This window comes from Tympanuchus pallidicinctus, unplaced genomic scaffold, assembly GCF_026119805.1.
Source record: "Tympanuchus pallidicinctus isolate F22 unplaced genomic scaffold, pur_lepc_1.0 scaffold25, whole genome shotgun sequence".
NCBI classification, from domain to species: Eukaryota; Metazoa; Chordata; class Aves; order Galliformes; family Phasianidae; genus Tympanuchus; species Tympanuchus pallidicinctus.
Genome location: NW_026294742.1, coordinates 3,854,893 through 3,874,842, shown reverse-complemented (window position 1 = coordinate 3,874,842; position 19,950 = coordinate 3,854,893). Strand labels below are relative to the sequence as shown.

The window sequence follows — 19,950 nt, the reverse complement described above, 5'->3', positions numbered from 1 at the left end:
ATGTGATCCACACCATCTGTCAGTAAGACAGAATTAACGAAAAGCTAGCAAGGGAAAAGACTTCCTTTTCTTTACTCCCCAAAATCTTACCCGTGTGTCCTCACTGATGTATCCACAAGTGACTTTCTCACTCTTAACCCACAGTTCACCTGCTTGTGCCCTGGAAGAAAAAAAGTGCACAGTATTTATTAGAGAGAATATGAAGATCACAGAATCAACATTTTCCTAGCAGTGTATATTTCTCACCAATAGCTGGAAATGCTACAAACACAGCTAAGCTTAAAGCACTTGGCTCTGAGGACAGAGATTTCTGTGTTGCTCTCTAATTTCCCCATATCCAAGACTAAATGAACATAACACACTGACCTGATACCTGCAAATTCCACCTTCTGGGTGACATATGCACAGGTGCTAACCTACGAAAGAACAGTTACAGGTGTTACCAGAACAGTGGGCTTAGAAAGAGCAGACAGATTAGCATAGAAAACAAACAAGCAAGCAAACAAAGCACTTGAGCACCAGACTTGGGCCATAAAAGCATGAAAACCAGAACCTCTCAAATGCAGCATGGAAAACAGTTTTTAACAGGAGCTGATATTGACTAGGCTCTTCTCTCTAATTCACTGTTCCTACAGGAGTCGAAAACTGTGCTTCAGAGATGCAGGAACAAAAAAGTAAAAATAAAAAACCCGATAGTTAGTTATTAGCAGTGCTATCAGAGAGAGAACACTGCAGCATTTCTGTTTGAAAGACATTTGGATTCGATTCCTTCCTGAGGTAGTAAATCATTAAAATTCAGAACGTGGGAAAAAAACCACTAAGCAGCATTCAGTACCCAAAGCAGTAACTAACATTACTGCAACAGAGTAGGAAATGATGGAATGTCATTTTTTTCCTTATTATTTACATACACTTTTCCAACACTAAGGTACCGCTTAAAGCTGAAGTTCCACAGGAGCTGCTGACACTGATCTTCTTCTCTCTCTGTAAAAAGCTTATTTTCTTCTACAGTCAGCAAAGAAAAAGGTCTATAATATTCTCAAAATCACCTCCACCCTACAATGAGGGCAGCATGGGCCTTACCAAACTTTTCTTCAGTCGCCACATATCCCCACGGCCAATATACTGATCTTTAAAAGTCAGTTCCACCAAGTCCAAGGTCACTTCCTGGGAAACAGAGGAAAAACAGTGATTAGATTTCATTGGTTGTTTTCAACACAGCACCCTTCTGTTCTGCTAAGAGCCAAATGTTGCATCGAGGGCTGTTCTAAGCAAGTCAATACTGCCAACAGCTGCAAGACAAAGAGGAAATCCCATCTGAACAGCCACCAAAGTTGTGCATGTACCTGAAACTGCATCACAGAAGACCCAGGACTATCTGTGCTACAACTCTCAGATCAAACCAAAAGCGCAAAAAACAAATTCCACTCACAGCATTAAGGAAACCCAGCTCCTGCATACATTTTGTCATATACTGAACAACAACTCCAACTGAAACTCTTCATACAGTTGGACATTTATGAGAGATGCTTCTTTTACAAGGTACTCTAATATCAAATAATGCAAATCCATGGCTTTTCTTTGGACTGGGGCACTTACGAGTTTCTCTTCCCTCTGCTGAGTTATCCTGAATTACTGGAAGGAAAATGTAATTGAAATGTCTAAATTCCTATTAACCAGGTCCAAAAACTTCAAAAGGATGCTGAAATAGTGGGGAGAGAAGAAAGGGACCCACACAAACACACAAACAGTGCAAGAGCCCAAGCTGCACTTTCTTCAGAAAGATGGATAAAGATGCTTCCATTAACAATTAAAACAAGCCTTTTTTCCCCCAACACTACTATGAATGGAAGTTTACAGAGCCCCAGTATGAGCTAACAGATGGAAAAAAACTGCAAAGCCACACACCTTTGGGTCAACAACATTCACATGGACATCCTGGTACGGCCGCAGTCGGAAAACCTGTGCAACAGTCTGATCCACACTTATTGTTTCTGCCATAGCAAGGAGAAAGGACAGAGAACACAACCAGAAGGTGTCAGGCATTTACAGATACAAAAGCAATACAATGAGGTCGTCATGAAACACTTAGGGCCTCAGCTAAAGACAGAAACTTCTTTCAATTATTGCCCAAATTAAGACTCCTTAAAATCAAAGCAACGGGGATCGACACAAAGTTCAGCATGAATTCATTAATGCCAGAAAAATGCAAAAAGAGAAGACATCCAGTCAGAGAGTGCAGATACAAAAATTTAAGGCTTAAGTTTGTTGCTTTTTTTCCCTCCAAACTTTACTCAACATTACTGAACCAAAAGCAGATTTAAAATTTGGCTATCCATTTCCTGATGGAAATGATAATCCTCTCATCCTGGATAAACAAAGCACTCAGCTTCTTTAAAAGTTACATTAGTTGAGTAATGCAGATATTTGAAGTCCAACCACACAATCTTTGTCTATGATTTTACTGTGCACTTCACAAGTCTAAGGTTTTACCTTTCTGCAAGTCTTCCTTCAGTGATTTCACTTGCAGGAGCAGAGGGCTGTAGCATGCAAGGAAGAAAAAAAGCAGACAAGTTGAGGTACCAACAGTGTACTCCAGTTAAACCTATATCAAATTTATTCAGGATCACAGAGAACAGAATAAGCTGAACAAAAACATTATCCTTTTCCAGAAGGTTTCAATACACCATCCTCTCTGCCTGCGACCTCATGCTGTTCTTTATACCCACTACAACTATAAGGTACTATGAGGTACTTTTTAGGTAAAGATGACACTCTAAATGGGAAACGAAGTCATACAAGGTCATCTCAGGATCTAACACAGCTATGCTCCTGCTTTTTTAGTATATGCTGTAAGATGAGCCTTCAGACTGCAGGTTTATGTTTTTATAGCAAACCAAGAAGTTTGAGTTCTTCCTTGGAGATGCTACAGATAGAAGAATAACTGCTAGCTAATGACAGCTCTGTGAAGAGAAAGACATCCAAGCACAAACGATTACACGCACTTTGCTTTGAGCAAGAGCTCCTGCTACAGTTTATTTCTCTTTTATTGAGGAAAAAAAACACAGCAGATGCTGAAGCAAAGCCTCTCAGCATAGAACCTGCTGCACTTCAACACATCCTTTCAGTGCTCTAACCACAATTGACTTATCAGCAAAAGGAAAATTCACCTGTATTCATCATTTGGATGTGCAATTTCCACAACATCTCCCAGCTTGATTTGAAGAAATACTTTAGGATTCACCACCAGTTCATCATCTGCAAAACATAAGCAAATGAGGAATATGACAACGAACAAATAAACATCAAACACAGACACTCGCACTGGGATTAACACATCACTGATGTACCACGTTCACTACAAAACAACACCCCTACAGCCATTTTGGTCTGGACAATCTCGTGAGCAAAAGCTTTTCTTTCAAATCAAAGAACTTTTATGGAAGAGTTGTTCAGCAAGAGAGCATGCCTTCACTACACAAGTATAATCTTCTTTTGTATTTTACATGTAAAGAGTACCAGCAGGAATTCAAGTATCCACAGAATCTTGCTAATAAACTTCAGTACAATGCAGTGATTTTAAGTCTACAACTAGAAAGTAGGCAATTAAACAGTATTGAGTTCACAAAACCACTTACTTTGTTCCTACACCTGTCTACATGCAGCAGTAACTCACTGACATGTCTGCCACTCTTTGTTAAGAAAGGACCAAGGTACAAGTTAAAGAAAAAGTGAGAAAACAAAAGGAAAAGAAGTAGAATGAAGGAACTGTATTTTACAAGTGGAATTCTATTCTGTTCTGAAAAATAAACCTGATTTTATTCTGCTGTATCTTACTGTTAGAACACTGCAGCAGGTAGCATCGCCTCCACTGCTTTGTTAAAAGAGCAATACACATCTCAGAGCTTTCAATAACAGTGTGGGTCAAACTGATGCAAAGTGAGACACTGACCGCTGCCTCCAAAGCCCTTCTTGTGTATGACCAGCTTGTACACCTTGTTGGTTCTCATCTTGAGCTCCTGTCCTTCTCAGTTACTTCGAGTAAAAAGAGCGGAGGACATCCTGCACATCTGCAGCAGAAACGAAAGCAAGAATAGGTCTCAGCACAGCTGTTCTTCAGTGACTCTGACAGCAGCGTCTGTACTGAAGTTTAACCTTCTCTATGTCAGGAAGAAGCCCAGCGCTGCAGGCAGGCAGGCAGGGAGCACCCAGACCCACCAGAGCCACACAGCGCCGTCCCTCACGGCTTCGCACCGCCAACATCCCGTTCCTCTGCTCTCAGCCGCACCACGCGCTATTTCAGCGCACGACCTTCACAGCGTACTTTTTCAGAAGCGTGCTTCAAACCAAACCCGCCACTGACAAGTTTCTCTCCACATCGGTTACAGACACGTCACCAGAACACACGCTTTTCTCCTCACAACACCCACCCTTAGAGCTGCGCTCCCACACCAACGCTTCTCCCACAGGTGCCGAAGCGCGGGATGCAGCGCCCGCTCCCCCCGACCCGCTCTTGTCAGCCGCTGCCGGGCTCCTCAGGGCCGCAGACGGGACATTAGGAGCGCTGAGGCCTCGCCCGCCACTCTCACAGCCCACCCGGCCCAGAACCCCGAGACTGAAGGAGAAACGCGACTCAACGCCGCGAGCCAAAGCCTGAGGGACGGCGCTAAGGGGCGCGAGCCGAGCTCAGACGCTAACCTCCCGCCAGCGACCGGGCGGAAGCGACGCCGCCAAGAACCACTTCCGCATCCGGGTTCCGGCCCTCGCGTCACGTGATGCCCGCCACCGAGCGGCGGAGTGGGCGGGGCTCCGGGGCAGGGGAGAGCCGGGGGCGGGGCCAACGGCCGTACCGCGCGAGGGAGGGGGCGGCGGGCCCGGATGAGGAAGTGATGTGAGCGGGCCGTGGAGCGGCGAGGAGCGGGGCGGCCGCGGGTAACGGCGGCGGGACGGGCGGCGGTCGTGCTTCGCCGGGTGGGGCCGCCTTGTCCCGCTGCGCGGGGCTGCAGAGGCCTGGGAGGCGCCGGGCCGCGCGTCGAACAAAGCCGCGTCCGGAGCGTGCTGTGCGGCTGCCGCGGCTGCGGGAGCGTCGGGTCGGGCCCTCGCTGCTGGGGGCGGCCCGGTGCCGGCGGTGCGTCGCGTCACGTCCCGCCGCGGTGCGGGGCTCTGGGCGGAGCGCCTCTGAGGGTTGGAAGATCCGCGGGATTGCGGATTTGCGACAGCTTCGAAAAGTGACAGGAGGGAAAAGGTCGCTTGGGGTTAGCCGGGAAGTAGAGCGTGCTGCGAGCGCCAGGTGCGCTGCGGCGCTTTCGGGGTTCCCTGGCAGTTGGAGCTGTAGAAGCGTAGCTCGGCAGTGCTGGTCTCTGTTAACGAAGCTTTGGCCTGGGTGCCCAAATAGCTCTCAGCCCCCTGAAGTTACAGGGTCACGGAGCCGCGGCGGTGTTGGATCGGAGGGCATCTTACAGCCCCAAGCCCTGCCGGGTGCTGCTGCCCCCAGGTCGGGCTGCCCGTGGCCTCAGGCACCTCCAGGGATGGGGCTCCCACAGCTCTTCTTTTCCAGGGTCTCACCTCCCTGTGAGTGAAGAATTTTCACCTAATATCCAACCTAAATCTCCTCTCTTAGTTTAAAGCTGTTCTCCCTTGTCCTGTCGCTGTCAGATGGAGTAAAAAGTCGGTCCTCCTGTTTATAAGCGCCCCTCGAGTACTGAAAGGCACTGCAGTAAAGTCTCCCTGGAGCCTTCTCTTCTCTAAGCTAAACAAGCTTCAACAGCCTTTCTCCATAGGAAGGATGCTCCCGCTCTGAGCATCGTTGAACCTTGAACAGTAAAGCTTTCCTTTTGTTTTTGAGATTACTCCTATCTTTGTTGATTTAAGGTTGCTTTTATTTTTAGGGTAAACTGTGAAAGACAGTGGGCCTCCAGCTGCCCCCATGCTCTCATCTGGGGTGGAATGTCTCCTTGACTCCTCTGCCTGTACTGGCACTGAGGACCTTCACGAGGGGCTCAGCATCCCTGCTGGCCTTATGGCTGTGTCTGAGCCCGGTGCTGGATTAGATGCAGAGCCTGATGTGTCCACACCTGAGCTGGCCCACAGTAGTGAGCTGTCATCAGAGCACCACAGGACTTTGGAGGAAAACGGCTTTGGTGAGGAAGCAGTGCATGTGGATGATGTGGTCAGAGAGGCTCATTGGGAGCCAGCAGAACCGCTTACCAAAGAATTACTACACAATGGAGGTGCTGAAAAGGATGAAGAAAACAAACAAACTCGCAGGAAACAAGACTGTTCTTGTGGAGAATACCAGCAAGGAGATAAAGAGGCACAAGATACTGAAGAGGGCCGCGCTGAATGCTGTGCTCTAAAACCTGGGGAAAAATGGTTAAAACAAGTAAGCAAATTAGGAAAAAAAAAACCTTATCTGTGTGATATTTGGAAATTAAGGTTGGCACAACAACACATAGGATTTTGTCCATGTGATTTTCTACTTATTTGTGACTTCAGTCACGTGTGACCTTAGATTATCATAGGTCCAGTGAAAAACTGATTATATTTGAGTAGACCAGTGGTGTTTTTAAAAAATCAAGGTTTTTTTAAGTACTGCTGAGATGGTAAGATGGCAGGTATGTAACAGAGAAAAGACTGAAGCTGACTGGTGGCTAAAAAGGAGAAAGAAACAACTGAGAAAGCTCTTATGCCAATATCTGTGTTCTGTGGATACAGCACATTTTACAACTATGATCTGTAGTCAAAGTACTAACTGCTAAGTAACAGCTATTTCAGTCTGGTAACTATTTTAATGCTACAGGAGACTTCAGCCTAGCATTTCAGTTTTACTCTGAAAATGAAGATTCTTCTTCGTTTTTGGAATTATAATTTGTAACAAAGTAAGAGTTAGTGAACTGTTAGTGTTTCCTTTCAAATAAGGAACTCACAAGGTCATGGTTTATTTTTCCTCCTCTCTAGCAAAGGCTGATGATAAAAATGTTGTTTTTAGGCAAAGACATGCTGAAAAATGTGCCAAATAGTTTGCCATCAACTGAAGAGTTGCAAAATTCTTTATTAAAAAGTCAAGATTTATTTTTAGTTCCTGTTGATCATTTTTCTGAAGTTTGTAAACAGGGGTTTTATATGTAGAAGAACAGGGGAGGGGAAAAAAACTGTATGCTGACTGAACATACACCAGCCTATCTGGATAAGTTGCATGGTTTACAATGTTGCAGAATAGCAAAATATTTTGTCATTTTAAATATATCTATTTTCCTTTTTGATGTGTTTGATTTATTTGAAGAGTTGTAAAAATAACTAGTTTTTCCATAGTCGTGTTTCCAAGATGAACTCTCATGTACTTCAAATATTGAGACGGTTTATTGGATTGGGTTGAGATTTTTTTGTGTGTGTGTTTTTTTTTCCCAGAACCTAAGTCACTTGTTCTGGATATATGTGGTTTTGAGCCAAGGGAGGGAATGGTAGAAGGCAAGTTCTAGTACATAACAGGAAAGACATGCATCTTACCAAAAGCATACAGTAACAGCCTGGGAGGGCTTGGAGACTGGATTATTCCTCTGATTCATATTTGCAACAATTTCCTTTTAAACTACCTACATTTTAGCTGCTTGCATGGGAATACTTTTCTGCTGCTAAATACTACAGCACTTTACAATGCTAAATATGTCTTTTGTATGCATCACTATTCACTGCTGAGCTGCTGTTGATTGATAGGGCCAGAAAGGAATGGCAAGTGCCTGTAGAAGGCTAGAAGGCCTTACATGTTCTGAGGTTTGTCCTTTTCAGACAGAGCTAACCTAGATGAGCAGGTACAGTCCCTGAAATGTTTCAGAAAACTGATTGATATCCACTTCTATTTTTGTCATGTTCCAGGAGGATCCTCATCTAAACAAGCACGAGGTAAATTCTTCAGCTAGCTGTTGCGCAAAAGGTGCGTATTTGTGGTGTGTTGTGCGTGTTGTGTGCCCCTGCTTTTCTCTCAGATTCCTTTTTGTTGATTTAAAATTGTAAGATGGCTCACTGAATTTGTTCTACAGTAGAAACTATTACTCTGCATTGTTCAAACAATATGAAAGTTCCATCCTTCACTTTTTTACAATAGCCTGTATACTCTTCTAAAGACTTTTCACAGAAAAGATGTGTGTTAGTTATTTTGCTGGAATACTTACCCAAACCAGAAGCTCTTGTTGGTAGCAGACGTTTTGCATTTCCTTATTCTTCAGAGCTGGCTTACATAACAGTGGTAATAACAAAGATGTAAAAATATGACTCATCCATTTTCTAATTTTTAGAAAACTACGAGTCCAGAATTCAAAGGAAGAATATAGTAAAACTCATCCTTAGTTTCATTATGAGCTGTAATTTTTCTGGCTCCAAATGATTTTTGTCACTTGGCCTACAGCTAGTAATTATTTTTTTTTTTTTTCCTCTCTCATGCCTTGTTGTTGATGAGGAAATCATAGAATCATAGAACTGTTTGAGTTGGAAGGGACTCCTAAAGGTCATCCTGTCCAACTTCCCTGTCTTAATTTGCTGTAATATTACTTTTTAATAATACCATTTGGTCTTGATCCTTAGTTGGAAGTATGAAAATGATGTGCAGAAATATGAGTGCATATGTAAAGTTTTGAATATAAGGATATTGAACAGCAGCTTTCAGTTTTGAACTTTGTCATTCTCTTTATGACTTTACAAAAATGTTTTATTAACAATCCAAATTGTTTGGACAGAATGAGATATAGGTTGTCCTCCTGTAGATTTCTTATGACAAAAAATATCTTCAAGGAAGAAGAAATGGAAATGGCAACTCAATGCCATGTTTCTAGAATACGGGAGATAAAGTACCCAGCTTTGATGTAACAAATAAATATTATGATGGGCCAAGACTTCAAATGTATTGAATTACACAACCTGTATTGCTTCTGGTTCGTTACCAGAGGAATCTGAAAAATACAGGATATCTGCTGCTCACGTGGAATGTCTTTACTAAAAAGGACTGCATTTGTTACATTAAGTTTGTGATGGAGTTGTTTGCTTTTTTTAATGATTTGTATTAGAACTGCTAGCTTCAATTCTCACTTCTTCAAAAGCTTTGATAACCAAGACAGACTATACACAATAGTGTGTATATCATCAAGAGAAACATAGTATGCTAAATGCCTTCCAAATGCATTGTATGGTACTGATTTGCTTTATTTTTCTTGTGCAGGAGAAAACCAAGCAAATGTTCAGGTGACAGCTGAAACTCTCCCAAAGCTTACTGAAGAAGCACAAGGTATGAAGGCTGATGGGACTAGAATATTTAGTAAAGCAGGATACCAGAATGGCAGTGTGAGTAAAGGTCTTCTACCTGAGAGCGATGAATGCCCAAATATAGACACGGTCATGGCTAGAGCTGGGGTTTCAGAAACCACCAGGCTAGATTTCATAGAGCCTTTAAAAGTTATGGACGTTGAATCAACAACAGAACACTCACAAGAAATAAGTGAATATAATGAGTTGAAAGCCCATGCTGATATCTCATTGAGAACAGGGAGCAATGTTGTATCTGTTTTGGAGACTACAGAAGAAAAGTTGCCTAGACAAAATCTCGTTAATGAATTCAATACATCACTTGGTAATTGTCACACTTATCGTCACAATGAAGAAAACAATACTTGTGACCTCTGTACCGTTTTTCCACGTAGACATAATGAACCTGTTAGGTTATCATCAGTAGGAAGTTGTAGAATGCTCTCCATAAAGAGTTCTGAAGTTATGTGTTCGGTTCTGGAAAGCGTCTGTTATCTGGACTTTAGAAATGTGTCACTAGACAACAACAGTACTGCAATCCATGGAATTATCAATGAAACCTCAAAAAAGCATCTTCCGGAAAGCATGACAAGTCAGACTAATTATGGTCACAGAACTGGATTTGTAAAGAACTGCACCTCCAAGTCCATGCCAGTAGAGCATCTCTCACTCCTAAGTAAGAAAGAATTATCTAGTGATAAAACTGGTGATGTGGAAACAAATGATAGTACAAGTAAATCATACATCTCTGAATTTGAAGAGGCTGCTGAAATCCAGAGAGAAATTGCTGTGGGGGGTAACGTTGAAGCTCGAGAGAGTGCTGATGTTGAGCACTGTCATCCTTCAGTTTTCAATTCTATTGCTCCATCTTCTGAGGAGTTCTCAAAAGAAAAATTAGAAACAATTCCTTCAAAAGCCAGTAAGTGGAAAAAGGACCAGTTGCAATTTTCTGTAAGTGATCTGTGCAAGGACGATTTAAAAGAAAGTGTTCTGTTGAAGGAAACAAATAGCACTGCTTCCCATGAAACTATACAGACAGATGTAGGCATTTATAAGGCCTACAGTAAAATTTCTTTTCCCACTAGGCATGACTGTCAGGATGTTTCTGCCAAGCTAGAAGATGATTCACCTGAGGTACAACTGTTTGAGCAGGAATCTCAGAGTAATGCGTTAGAGTTTTCTGACAAAGAAACTAATTTGATTTATACACTAAATGTAATTCTACCTCCTCTTGCACAAAAATCAAGAGAGCCTCACTGTGATGAGTGTCCATTTTGTACTGCTAATGAAGCTGCAAGCAAGGACAAGGATAATCTATCTGGAAAAGAATTGTTTGGTTCTTCTGGGACAACAGAAGAACAAGTTGCTGAATTTGTGCTGCATAAAGACAAATTCACGTCCTCAATAAATCCCAAGACTTCTGATGAATTCAGTATGACAGGCAACATTTCCCAGAAGAACAAGAAGTCTTCAGAAGGGAAGGTAGAGAGTGTAGAAAATGAACATAGCAACACGTGGAAATGTAGTAATCGGACTTTAAAAGACCAGCATACAGCTTCCACTACTTCCAGTATCTTAACAAGTAGTACACCTGTAGGTGATGCTGTCCTGAACAGTAACTTTTTTAAGGCTGATATTGAGATGAAGATTGAAAATGATAGTTTGGAAGGAGAAGTTTCAGTTGGATGTAATAGTAAAAAGACAATCACTTTTCTGGAAGAATGCTGCCCTTTGTCATATAGATCTCTTCCCTGTCAAGATGACTGGGGCAATAGATGTGTAGCTCTGCATGGGATAAATGATATTTCCACAGAAAAAAGCATGTTTTGCCTAACTTATGATACAGAGGAACCTCCTGCTATCTTAGTAGGAGATGAGATTTCAAATAAGAGTATGAAATCTGAAAAGGTGAAACAATTTGATCTTTGTAAATTAACAGATTGCAGTGAAATTATTTGTGACAAAGATGAGGCAGAAAAACAATTTAGTATGTGTGCTGTCCATACCCATGAATTTGATAAAATAAGAACTGTGAGTTCTCCAAAAGTTCCTGAAGGGAATTGGACAAGTGAGACTGGTAAACAGCTATTAGTCAGAAATTTGAACAAAAAAAGTTGTGTTCATAATTTTGAATTTTGCAACTCCCCATTACTTCTGAAGATGAGAGAACTAGGCACATCTGGGAAGAAAGGAATGTCATCACTCACAGCTAGTTCTTCTGAGTACAGCTTTTCTATCTGTGGTGCATGTCCGCTGCTCAACAATATGAATATGCAAACAAGACATGCTATCCAAACAGAAATGACCGTTTCTGCAATGGAAAATCAGTTTCTTGCACATCAGAGTGAGTTCTGTGGCCTGGTTCATGGCAGAAAGCAACATGTAGAAAGCTTAAGCAAAGAACCAAATACTGGTTTACAGTATATTGCTACTTCTGCAGAGGAAGCTAAACTGTCAATCAGCTCTAGCCAACATGAACAGATATTGTTAAAAAAAGGTGATGACCTGACTCTGTTAGGTCATGAACATGTAAGAGAAGATGGTTTTCAAAGAACTTTAAAAGAGAATGCAGTGGATTTTGAGTCTTCAAGTGGTTTAACAAACGCAGACTGCTCAAGATGCATCGGTTTTGTCAGTGATGTAATTCAAGAGAAGATGACAGAAGTAAAAGAAAGTGAGAACGGCTGTGGAAGAGCAGATAAAGGAACTCATGAAGAAAGCCTTCCTGATAGCAAATCACAGTATTCACAGCATGCTTTGTCCATCAAATCTGTGAAAGACAAAGTAGAGCTAGTAATTTCAAGAAATGCAAGGAAGCGATCTTTGGCAAAGATGAAGTGGTTAACTGGGGACCAAGCAGTTAATGTCTCATTTTTGCCCTCCTCATCAATTCATGGGAGTCTGTTTTATAAGCCAGAAATGTGTGTACCTTCAGAGATGGAAAACAAAAATCTGAAAATAAAATCTGTCTCAGATAATTCTTGCTCACAGTTAATGTTGGAGCCTGGTAAAGAAAATGATGCTAACAAGGGCGTGGGTCCATCTTGTTTTGTGAAGTTTAACATCCAGGATTCTTCTAATGAGACTCATGAGGATTCAGAAACACCATCAGCTCCAAACTTAGCTAACTCTTTGCCTCAGAAAGAAAAGCTATTTGTGTCATCTGAGAATACAGACATAGGTAATAGCGATTCATCTTCAGATGAAATTTGTTGGAAAGGTTCTTCAGTGACAAAACCTTTTTCTGTAACAATGTACATTAAGAGAGAAGCCAGCAATACTGAAATACCATCTTTAGAGGATGAAAAGGCAGCTAGCTCTCTGAAAGGTGCAGGAAGTTTGAGTGTTTGTGCATGCAACAAAGAAAGGCAGAGAAATGAGAGGCATGGTGTGCTGACTGCAAAAGTCATGGATGTGACCTTACCAAAAAGTGCTGATTTTGGAGAGAAGTTGAAGAATGCACGTACAGAAGAGAAAATGGAAAGAGAAGTGTCTCATAAAAAACAGTTGCCCATACATTCCTTACTTGATGGAGAAGATTGCTTATGGGCCTCAATAGAAGGTTTAAAAGAGTCTAGTAGCAAAACAATTACTCTAAGTACAGAGAACTATGAAAAAAGTTTTGAAGAAATCCCAAGACCTGACCTAAACAGTCTTCAAAGTCTTTCAAAGGAAAGGAATGCTACAAAGCTTACAAGCTCCACTGATACCAGTTTACTATCAGAAGCTGTGCAAGACTGTCAAACTGCAGATGCATCTGATACAGAAACTTCACCAGAATTCAAATATAATGAAATGAACGTGCTATCAAATGGTTGTAAAGAATCATTACCAAATTATGCAGTTCAGTGTGAAGTATGTGTGCCTTACAAATTAAATGCACAAAGCAAAGATAATGCAAAGGAAATTACAGGATGTCAAGACACTGTAGCAGCTCATTCAGTTTCCGTGGAAAATGAGACTTCAAATTCTGTGAGACGTGATGAAGTAGAGAAATGTCAGGCACGTAAACGAAAGAAAAAGTGTGAGGGGGTGAAAGTGCATGGGTCAGACAAAGCAAAACAAGAAAAAAAGGCAGCGTACAAAGTGAAATCAAAAGTTGCAGTGCATCCAAGCGTATTGTACAGTTCTGAACTTTTATGCAGTTCTTCAAATGAGTTGGTGATGTCAAAAAATACAAAGTTTGAAAGTCCTTCAAAGGAAGCTTTTGCTGTGAGAAGCCGTGAAAATAAACTGTGTAGCACTTTACAAGAAATCAAAAGGCCAAAGATTACCACTGATACTATTAGTTCATGTTTTTTAAAGACTCAGGATTCAGAAATAGAAAACCTGAACCTTAAGGCAGGTTGTAATGGAATTCTTGGTGCCTTTAGAACTAGAAATAAACTAAGAGGACCTCTCCCATTGAAAATACAGCCTGGAAGAACATGCAAAAAAGTTCCCACGTCATATCAACTAGAAACTGCAAGAAAAATAAAAAAATCTAAAAGTTCAACTGTTTTGGAGCCTCCTTCAGAAATGCCCCCTAAACAGGAAAACACAGTCCTCAAATCTTTGTACTTTGCCTCTAAATCCCCAACAGTGAAGAAGGAAATAGCCATGAGATTTGTCCATATGCCGAGGCAGAAAGCCAAGAGGTGCAGTTTGCTGAGCAGCTTGAAATTCAGAAAATGTACCAAAGAACCAGCATTGCTGAGCAAGCTGTCTGCATTAGCCAGCAAATTACTGGTACCTGCCACAAGCATCCATTGCTTGGAATCCCTGCCGTATTCTTCTGAAATTCTTCCAGCGGCTGCAAGGCACAGCCAGCGTAGATCTAAAAATCTATTGGAAGCTTTCTCTTGCATTAACAGGAACTTACACTCACGCTGGGCTGACAGTTGGTGTACCAAGATGTTCAGCTTTCAATCTTTGGCACTTTATTCAAGGAGATCTACCAAAATACCTTCTTTAGATTCGAGCAACAATTCTCCGTCTTCTTTCTTGGATACCCCAGTGTTCCCTATTTCTTTTCACATAAAATTGGACTCCAGTCCTGTGACAGACCTCACATGGACTACATCTCAGCATTCTGTACATCATAAACTAGTTTTGGAAGAAATGCCTGCACCACCTTCCACGTGGACTTTCCTCCTTTCTCAGAGCTGTTCAGGTGCAGCAGCAATCAAAGAAGATTCCAGTCAAGACCACAAGCTGCATTCCCCTCTCTCTGTAACAACCCCAGGGGTTGTTGCGCTTCATCCTGACCATGGAAGAAATGCCATAGCTGAAAGAACAGGAAGTTGCTCCATGCTTGGCCTTCATACAGTGTTAGCACTTTCTTCACCTGGATGTTACAGGATTTGGACAAGAAGAAGAAACTTAACCAGTCATATTCCTACCATCCAGAGACTATTTATATCCCAATTTACCCAGGGTTTGAAAGGGGGATCTAATGTATCAGATGACCTGGTCTCTTCCCTGCCGTACTCCTTGGGCAGGGCACTATCCATGTGGAGTCAGCATGGTCCTTCTGCCCGTCCCTCCGAAATCACTCCTCTTCATTCCAGTCACTGCAAGTGGCAGCCAAGTGTGGGCATCGAGAACAGGTAAAACTCATCAACTTATTTCTGAGAATAAATATGCCTAGGGTATCTCTTGCTTCTTTTTGGGGAAGTGAGGGTGATAAAAGCTTGTGGTGCAGGATCAGTTTCCTCCATTTCAAATCTAGGTGTTCTGCTCCAAAAATGGCTTATTGTGGAAGATTCTTACCTACAGAACAGTCTGTTAGCTGAATTTAAATATATTTGCCTTCGCTTCTTTAATGCTGTCCTCTTTTAGCAGAATGGCTAACTCTATTTTCTTCTCCCATGCAAAATAAACACACCATGCATCAGAATATATAATGCAGAAAGGTGAGCTACTTCATTAGGTCTATTCAGAGTGACTGCAGAACAACTGGATTTCTGAGGTAGGAGAGTTTTTTTCAGAGGTCTGAAAAAGTTCAAGTTTCACTTGAACCACTGTAAAATATTCAATATCAGATTAGGAAGAATCCTAATTGGGGCGGGGAGGGAATTCAGTTAAATCTATAATTGCATTCCATGACTATTCTGTGCTAATTGAAAGCTCTTTATGTGTACTGTGCCTTTTGACTGTGTGTGCCAGATGTAGTGAATTGTTGGCACATGCAACCCTAGTTCCATTTCAGGCTGGTAAGGAATTTTGCTATGTCTGTCCTTCTCAAGTGGGAAGAGCACTGATGTCTACTTTGCATATTTCACTTCATTTTCCTACCTGCATTTGAAATCTTTTTGCTGAGAAACAGAATAAAAGAAGAGGTTCCTAGTGGTGGTATGAGATTTTTGCAAGCTCTTGTGCAAACTTTTCACCTGTTACATCTCAGTTACTGCTACCTGAGACACAGGACAGTTTAGTCCCCAGTCTTGCAGTCTTGAGATTCCTGGACAGACTGTAAGCTCATAAATCTTGTTTCATTAAGTCTTGCATTTAATGTGGCAGTCTGAATTTGACTTATATATAATTAGTGCTACATTTTATTTTGTGTAAGTGGAGAAAATACCTTTAAGTTCATTACTTGCTAGTATAAATTCTCACGTCTACTAGAAAGGTTTGAGTGAGAATATGAAATAACTGCTCAATTTTGTGAGTTCTTTGCACTAAAAGATAGAATTTGAATAGTGATAGAGACAACTTCGCAGCATATTCTGTAAGACCTGGTTTCTTTTTTGCCCCACGAGGCAATATTTCAGGCTGAATTTTCTAATGTATAAATTAGTGCTTTGGAAGTAACGCACCAGTAAGCACTACAGTTTGAGCACTTAGCTTAAAATAAGACACAGTTTGTTAGAGCACAACCAGTTAACTAAAAATGTGGGAGGATTGAACTCCTTGTCATAAAGGGTAAATTGAGAACCGGCTGTTTTGCTATGAATTACTTTTTCCTAAAGAAGAGAAGACAAATCAAATCTGATCGCTCTATGTAAAAAATGCCCAAAGTTGAAGTAGCATAAAGCTCAGTTTGTTCTTTCTTCTTAAGATATACGAAAGGAATTGCTGTATCTGTCTGGGTGCACTTAATGCTTCTGGCCCATTTGGGCGTTCTTTAATGTTAAATTATTGTAGTGAATTTAAGGCAGTAAGTCTGAAAGAATGTTTCCAGAATTGTAAGGATGTGTAGAAAGTGAATTCTATTTCTAAAATAATTGCACAAAAAATAGAATTATGAATTTGGATATAAAATAATTGAAAGAAAAAAAACCTTTAAATATATTACACCATTTTAGATTCTGTTTTGCTGGAAATTGAAAGCTTGTTCTCATCAAATGATGATTCTTCTAAACATAGTAACAGAAGCAGTGGCAAAAGGATAATTCAGTAAATCTCTCCTAAATTTGTGTCTACTCAAAATCTATATGATTACATAGAAATAAATACAGAAAATATAAATGTAAGAAATTCTGGCATATAAATACAAAAATACAAGAAAGTGAATTTGGTGCAGCATAAAAGCATTTTCAGTGCAGCTGATTATTTTTCATTCTGTAGCATTCCAGTCTGGCTGTAATGTCTTTACGTCAGGACATTCAGTACGTTCAGCTGCTAGGTTGGAGGAGCAGCAAATACAAGATTTGCTGTTTGATGTAATAAAAGCTGTTCCAGTTCACTCCTTTTTTTAATTGCTTTTAATAGTGTGGACACAAAGTAAAGTTTAATGTAAAAGGACCTAAAGCTGATGTGCTGATTTTTTTTTTTTATTTTTTATTTTTTTACTCCACAGAAATGACCAAACCTTATAGAAGGGCCTGTGGTTGTTCTGATTAAGTGTATTCCAGTGAGACTGGGGGAGTAGAGAGACAATTTAATGAAAATCCTTCCTTGCATTTTCTGCTGTTCCACCATTCACTTTTTTATTCAGTACAAAAATTATCCATGATTTTTGCTTCACTTTAGAAGTTCTTCTTTAAATAAGGAATTTAGACTTGCATAGCAGCAGTTCAAGCATTAGCTCAAAAATTGTAATTATTTGTCTCCTCTCTGTACTCTTTTCCTTTTCTTACCAGTACAATAATAAGCAGAAGTAGAACTATTTCCCTACCAAGCTATCAGTGAAATGTAGTTATTAGTGGGCTAAATGACAGATGTGGCTTGCTCTTGTATGATTCTAGTACTTCTTACCCTTCCCATTCCCAACACTAGCATTTTTTGTCTTACAGTTCAGATAATATTAAGAATCTTTTCCCTTATCTTTTTTAACAATGTAGGTCTAACTTCACTTTGTTTTTGTTTTTTTTTTCTGTTGAACCAGCTATGCTGTATTACCACACTTACCTGTACAGGGTATGGAAGTACCACAGACTGCAGGTCATGAGATATGGTGAGTATCTAGAACTGTGATATTTATTCAGAGTGGCTGGATCATAAGCTTTCTTAGGAGGAGATGCTGTTATTGTTCTGTGTTTCAGTTTTTGACAGTTCACTTCAGTAATAGCTTTCTGATTAAAGTTCTGGAGAAACACAGTGATTGGATATTTGGGGGATGCACAGGAGCATCCACACAAACACCAAGTAGATCACTGCACAGAACAATGCTGCTGCTTTCAGGCATGTTAAATATCTTACTATGAAATATGTATGCAAAAATGCAGAACTTAATTTTCTTACTTGGATAAATATGCTCTTTTTGCTTGAGGAAGTGGAAATAAGGTGCTGATACTTTCTTCTATTCTTTTTCAGTGTTGGAATGGCAGATGTAAAAGCTCTTAAATTTATCTGTGAACAAAAAGTACTAAATTAATACCTGTGACAAATTTGCTGACAGAGCAGGAAAATTGTTTTCTATCAGTAATTACTAACTAGAGCTATAAACCATATGGAAAGAAAAATAATGGTAAAATCAGATATTCAAAATACTGGCAATTCAGTTTATTCCAGTATCAATGTCAGCTGCAGCAGCTTTTGGTTGTAGGCACACAGTGGAGGAAGTGTTCACTTACGCGGTTTCTATGAACCATGTTGTTTTATGTGCCCATACTGCAATTTAGGGACAAGAGCATGGAATGCAGTTGCAACATAAACTGGGTCTTGATCTACTTATATCCTCTTCTTCCTATTTTTTACAGTCTGGAACCTCCATTCCCTCTTCCACTACCAAAGTCTTGCATGCTTTCGGAAGCACTGCCCCCTATGCTTCCAGAACCTGAACTTCAGGTCCATGCCCCTGATGCAGCAGATAGTTCCACTCCAGACTGTTTTAGATCCCAAGATGACACAGAGCTGAAAAAAGTGAGTTCATTTGAGATTTTAGGTATCTCAGATATCTGCTGGTGAATGTTACCTATTAAATGTTAAAAGACAAGGCTTCTAGTCCTAGTCTGTGCTCTTTGTTTCTTTTTTCTTCTTTTCCTTTTTTTTTTTTTTTTTTTAAGCAGAAATAGTGTGGAAAAAAGATGAGTGGGGAATTTGGGTAACTGCCATGGTAATTACTTCCTTCATCTTAACTGCTTTTTTTTTCCTTTTCTCTTTCTTTTTTTCCCTTAAGACTGAGCCAGAAGAGAGGCCAAAGAAAGTCTCACAGATCCGAATCAGGAAAACTGTTCCTAGGCTAGATCATAACCTTACTCCTATGGGACTACCCAAACCAAAAAGGTGAGCCACACCATTTAAATGGACCTTCTTTGGTTATTTTGTTTATTGTGTAGGAGTGCTGAAGGTCTGCATTTCTTCACGTAGAGATTTGATAATTAAGTGTGAAAATTAAGTTTTAAAATCAGTCTGAAGAGAGGAAATGTTATAATCTGCTAAACTGTGTTTCTTCGCTTCCACAAAAAAAAAAAAGTGACCTGTGAATGGCTTTCCCTTTCCTTTGGGCATCATTATCTCAAAACATCACAGTGTGCTAGAAAGGGCATTGGTCTGTGCAGACAAGACCAGTTTTGACACAGATGTTTTTAAAATGCCACCTGAAACGAGGTACTTCAGACTCATTTATTCATTCTTCTCTACCCCCAGTTATTTTAATTGGGTGTTTTAAGCTGAAGGATAATTAGTTAGCATTGAAGCACAGAAGACAAATAGTACAAATTAGTGATTCTAATAAATCACTGTGGTGTTAGAAGACACTTTTGAAATTTTTCTTTCTTGATTTTGTTCATTACTTTTCCAGGCTTAAGAAGAAGGAATTTAGTCTAGAAGAAATCTACACAAACAAGAACTACAAGTCCCCTCCTCCAGCCAGGTTTGTTGCTTCCTAACGAGAACACCACTGAGATAAATGTGCATTACTTAGGCAGAGAGAGGGAGCAGACTGAAGAGTTCTGAAATCTAAGAGGGAGTTAGATTTGAAAAACTGCTCGAGTTCAAAGCAATATGGAAAGATAGTGCAAAATCAGTATCTGACAGAATTCACACAGTAAACAGTGAAAAAGAATACAAACTAAGAATTTGCAGTTATCCAAGTATAGATGTATATTTTTATCTATCCATTCAATCTAGTCTCCATCCACATACTTACCTTTTCAGAATCTGAGGGCAACTGAATATTCTTTAAGTCACAAGAGTCTCTTATCAAGTATATCATGACTATCAAGACTGGTACTTTCTTCTATAAAATCAAATTTCTCTGTGATTGTGCTTTTGAACTGCAATACAAAGAGATTC

The 19,950-nt window shown here is 40.4% G+C and overlaps 2 protein-coding genes across 16 annotated transcripts in view; one reads left to right on the top strand and one right to left on the bottom strand.

Moving 5' to 3' along the window:
- The window catches only part of DEPDC5 (DEP domain containing 5, GATOR1 subcomplex subunit), a 42,002-nt gene extending 37,224 nt beyond the window's left edge, over positions 1-4,778 (bottom strand). For 6 of the 12 annotated variants that reach the window (XM_052689589.1, XM_052689596.1, XM_052689593.1 and 3 more), the window contains exons 1-8: positions 4,431-4,689; positions 3,953-4,070; positions 3,171-3,258; positions 2,494-2,540; positions 1,909-1,994; positions 1,084-1,167; positions 367-416; positions 91-160 (exon numbers count right to left, since the gene is read on the bottom strand). In XM_052689589.1, the coding sequence (XP_052545549.1) occupies positions 91-160; positions 367-416; positions 1,084-1,167; positions 1,909-1,994; positions 2,494-2,540; positions 3,171-3,258; positions 3,953-4,010 (483 nt within the window). In that variant the 5' untranslated portion in view covers positions 4,011-4,070; positions 4,431-4,689. The other 6 variants (XR_008208271.1, XM_052689595.1, XM_052689598.1 and 3 more) reach the window with 4 other exon arrangements.
- A 47-nt stretch (positions 4,779-4,825) lies between these two features.
- Positions 4,826-19,950, top strand: part of PRR14L (proline rich 14 like) — an 18,958-nt gene continuing 3,833 nt past the window's right edge. The window contains exons 1-8 of one of the 4 annotated variants that reach the window (XM_052689513.1): positions 4,826-4,932; positions 5,889-6,313; positions 7,873-7,930; positions 9,209-14,879; positions 17,600-17,668; positions 18,414-18,576; positions 18,833-18,939; positions 19,457-19,528. In XM_052689513.1, the coding sequence (XP_052545473.1) occupies positions 5,927-6,313; positions 7,873-7,930; positions 9,209-14,879; positions 17,600-17,668; positions 18,414-18,576; positions 18,833-18,939; positions 19,457-19,528 (6,527 nt within the window). In that variant the 5' untranslated portion in view covers positions 4,826-4,932; positions 5,889-5,926. Of the gene's footprint in view, positions 4,933-5,888; positions 6,383-7,872; positions 7,931-9,208; positions 14,880-17,071; positions 17,669-18,413; positions 18,577-18,832; positions 18,941-19,456; positions 19,529-19,950 lie in introns of those variants that run through there. The other 3 variants (XM_052689512.1, XM_052689515.1, XM_052689516.1) reach the window with 3 other exon arrangements.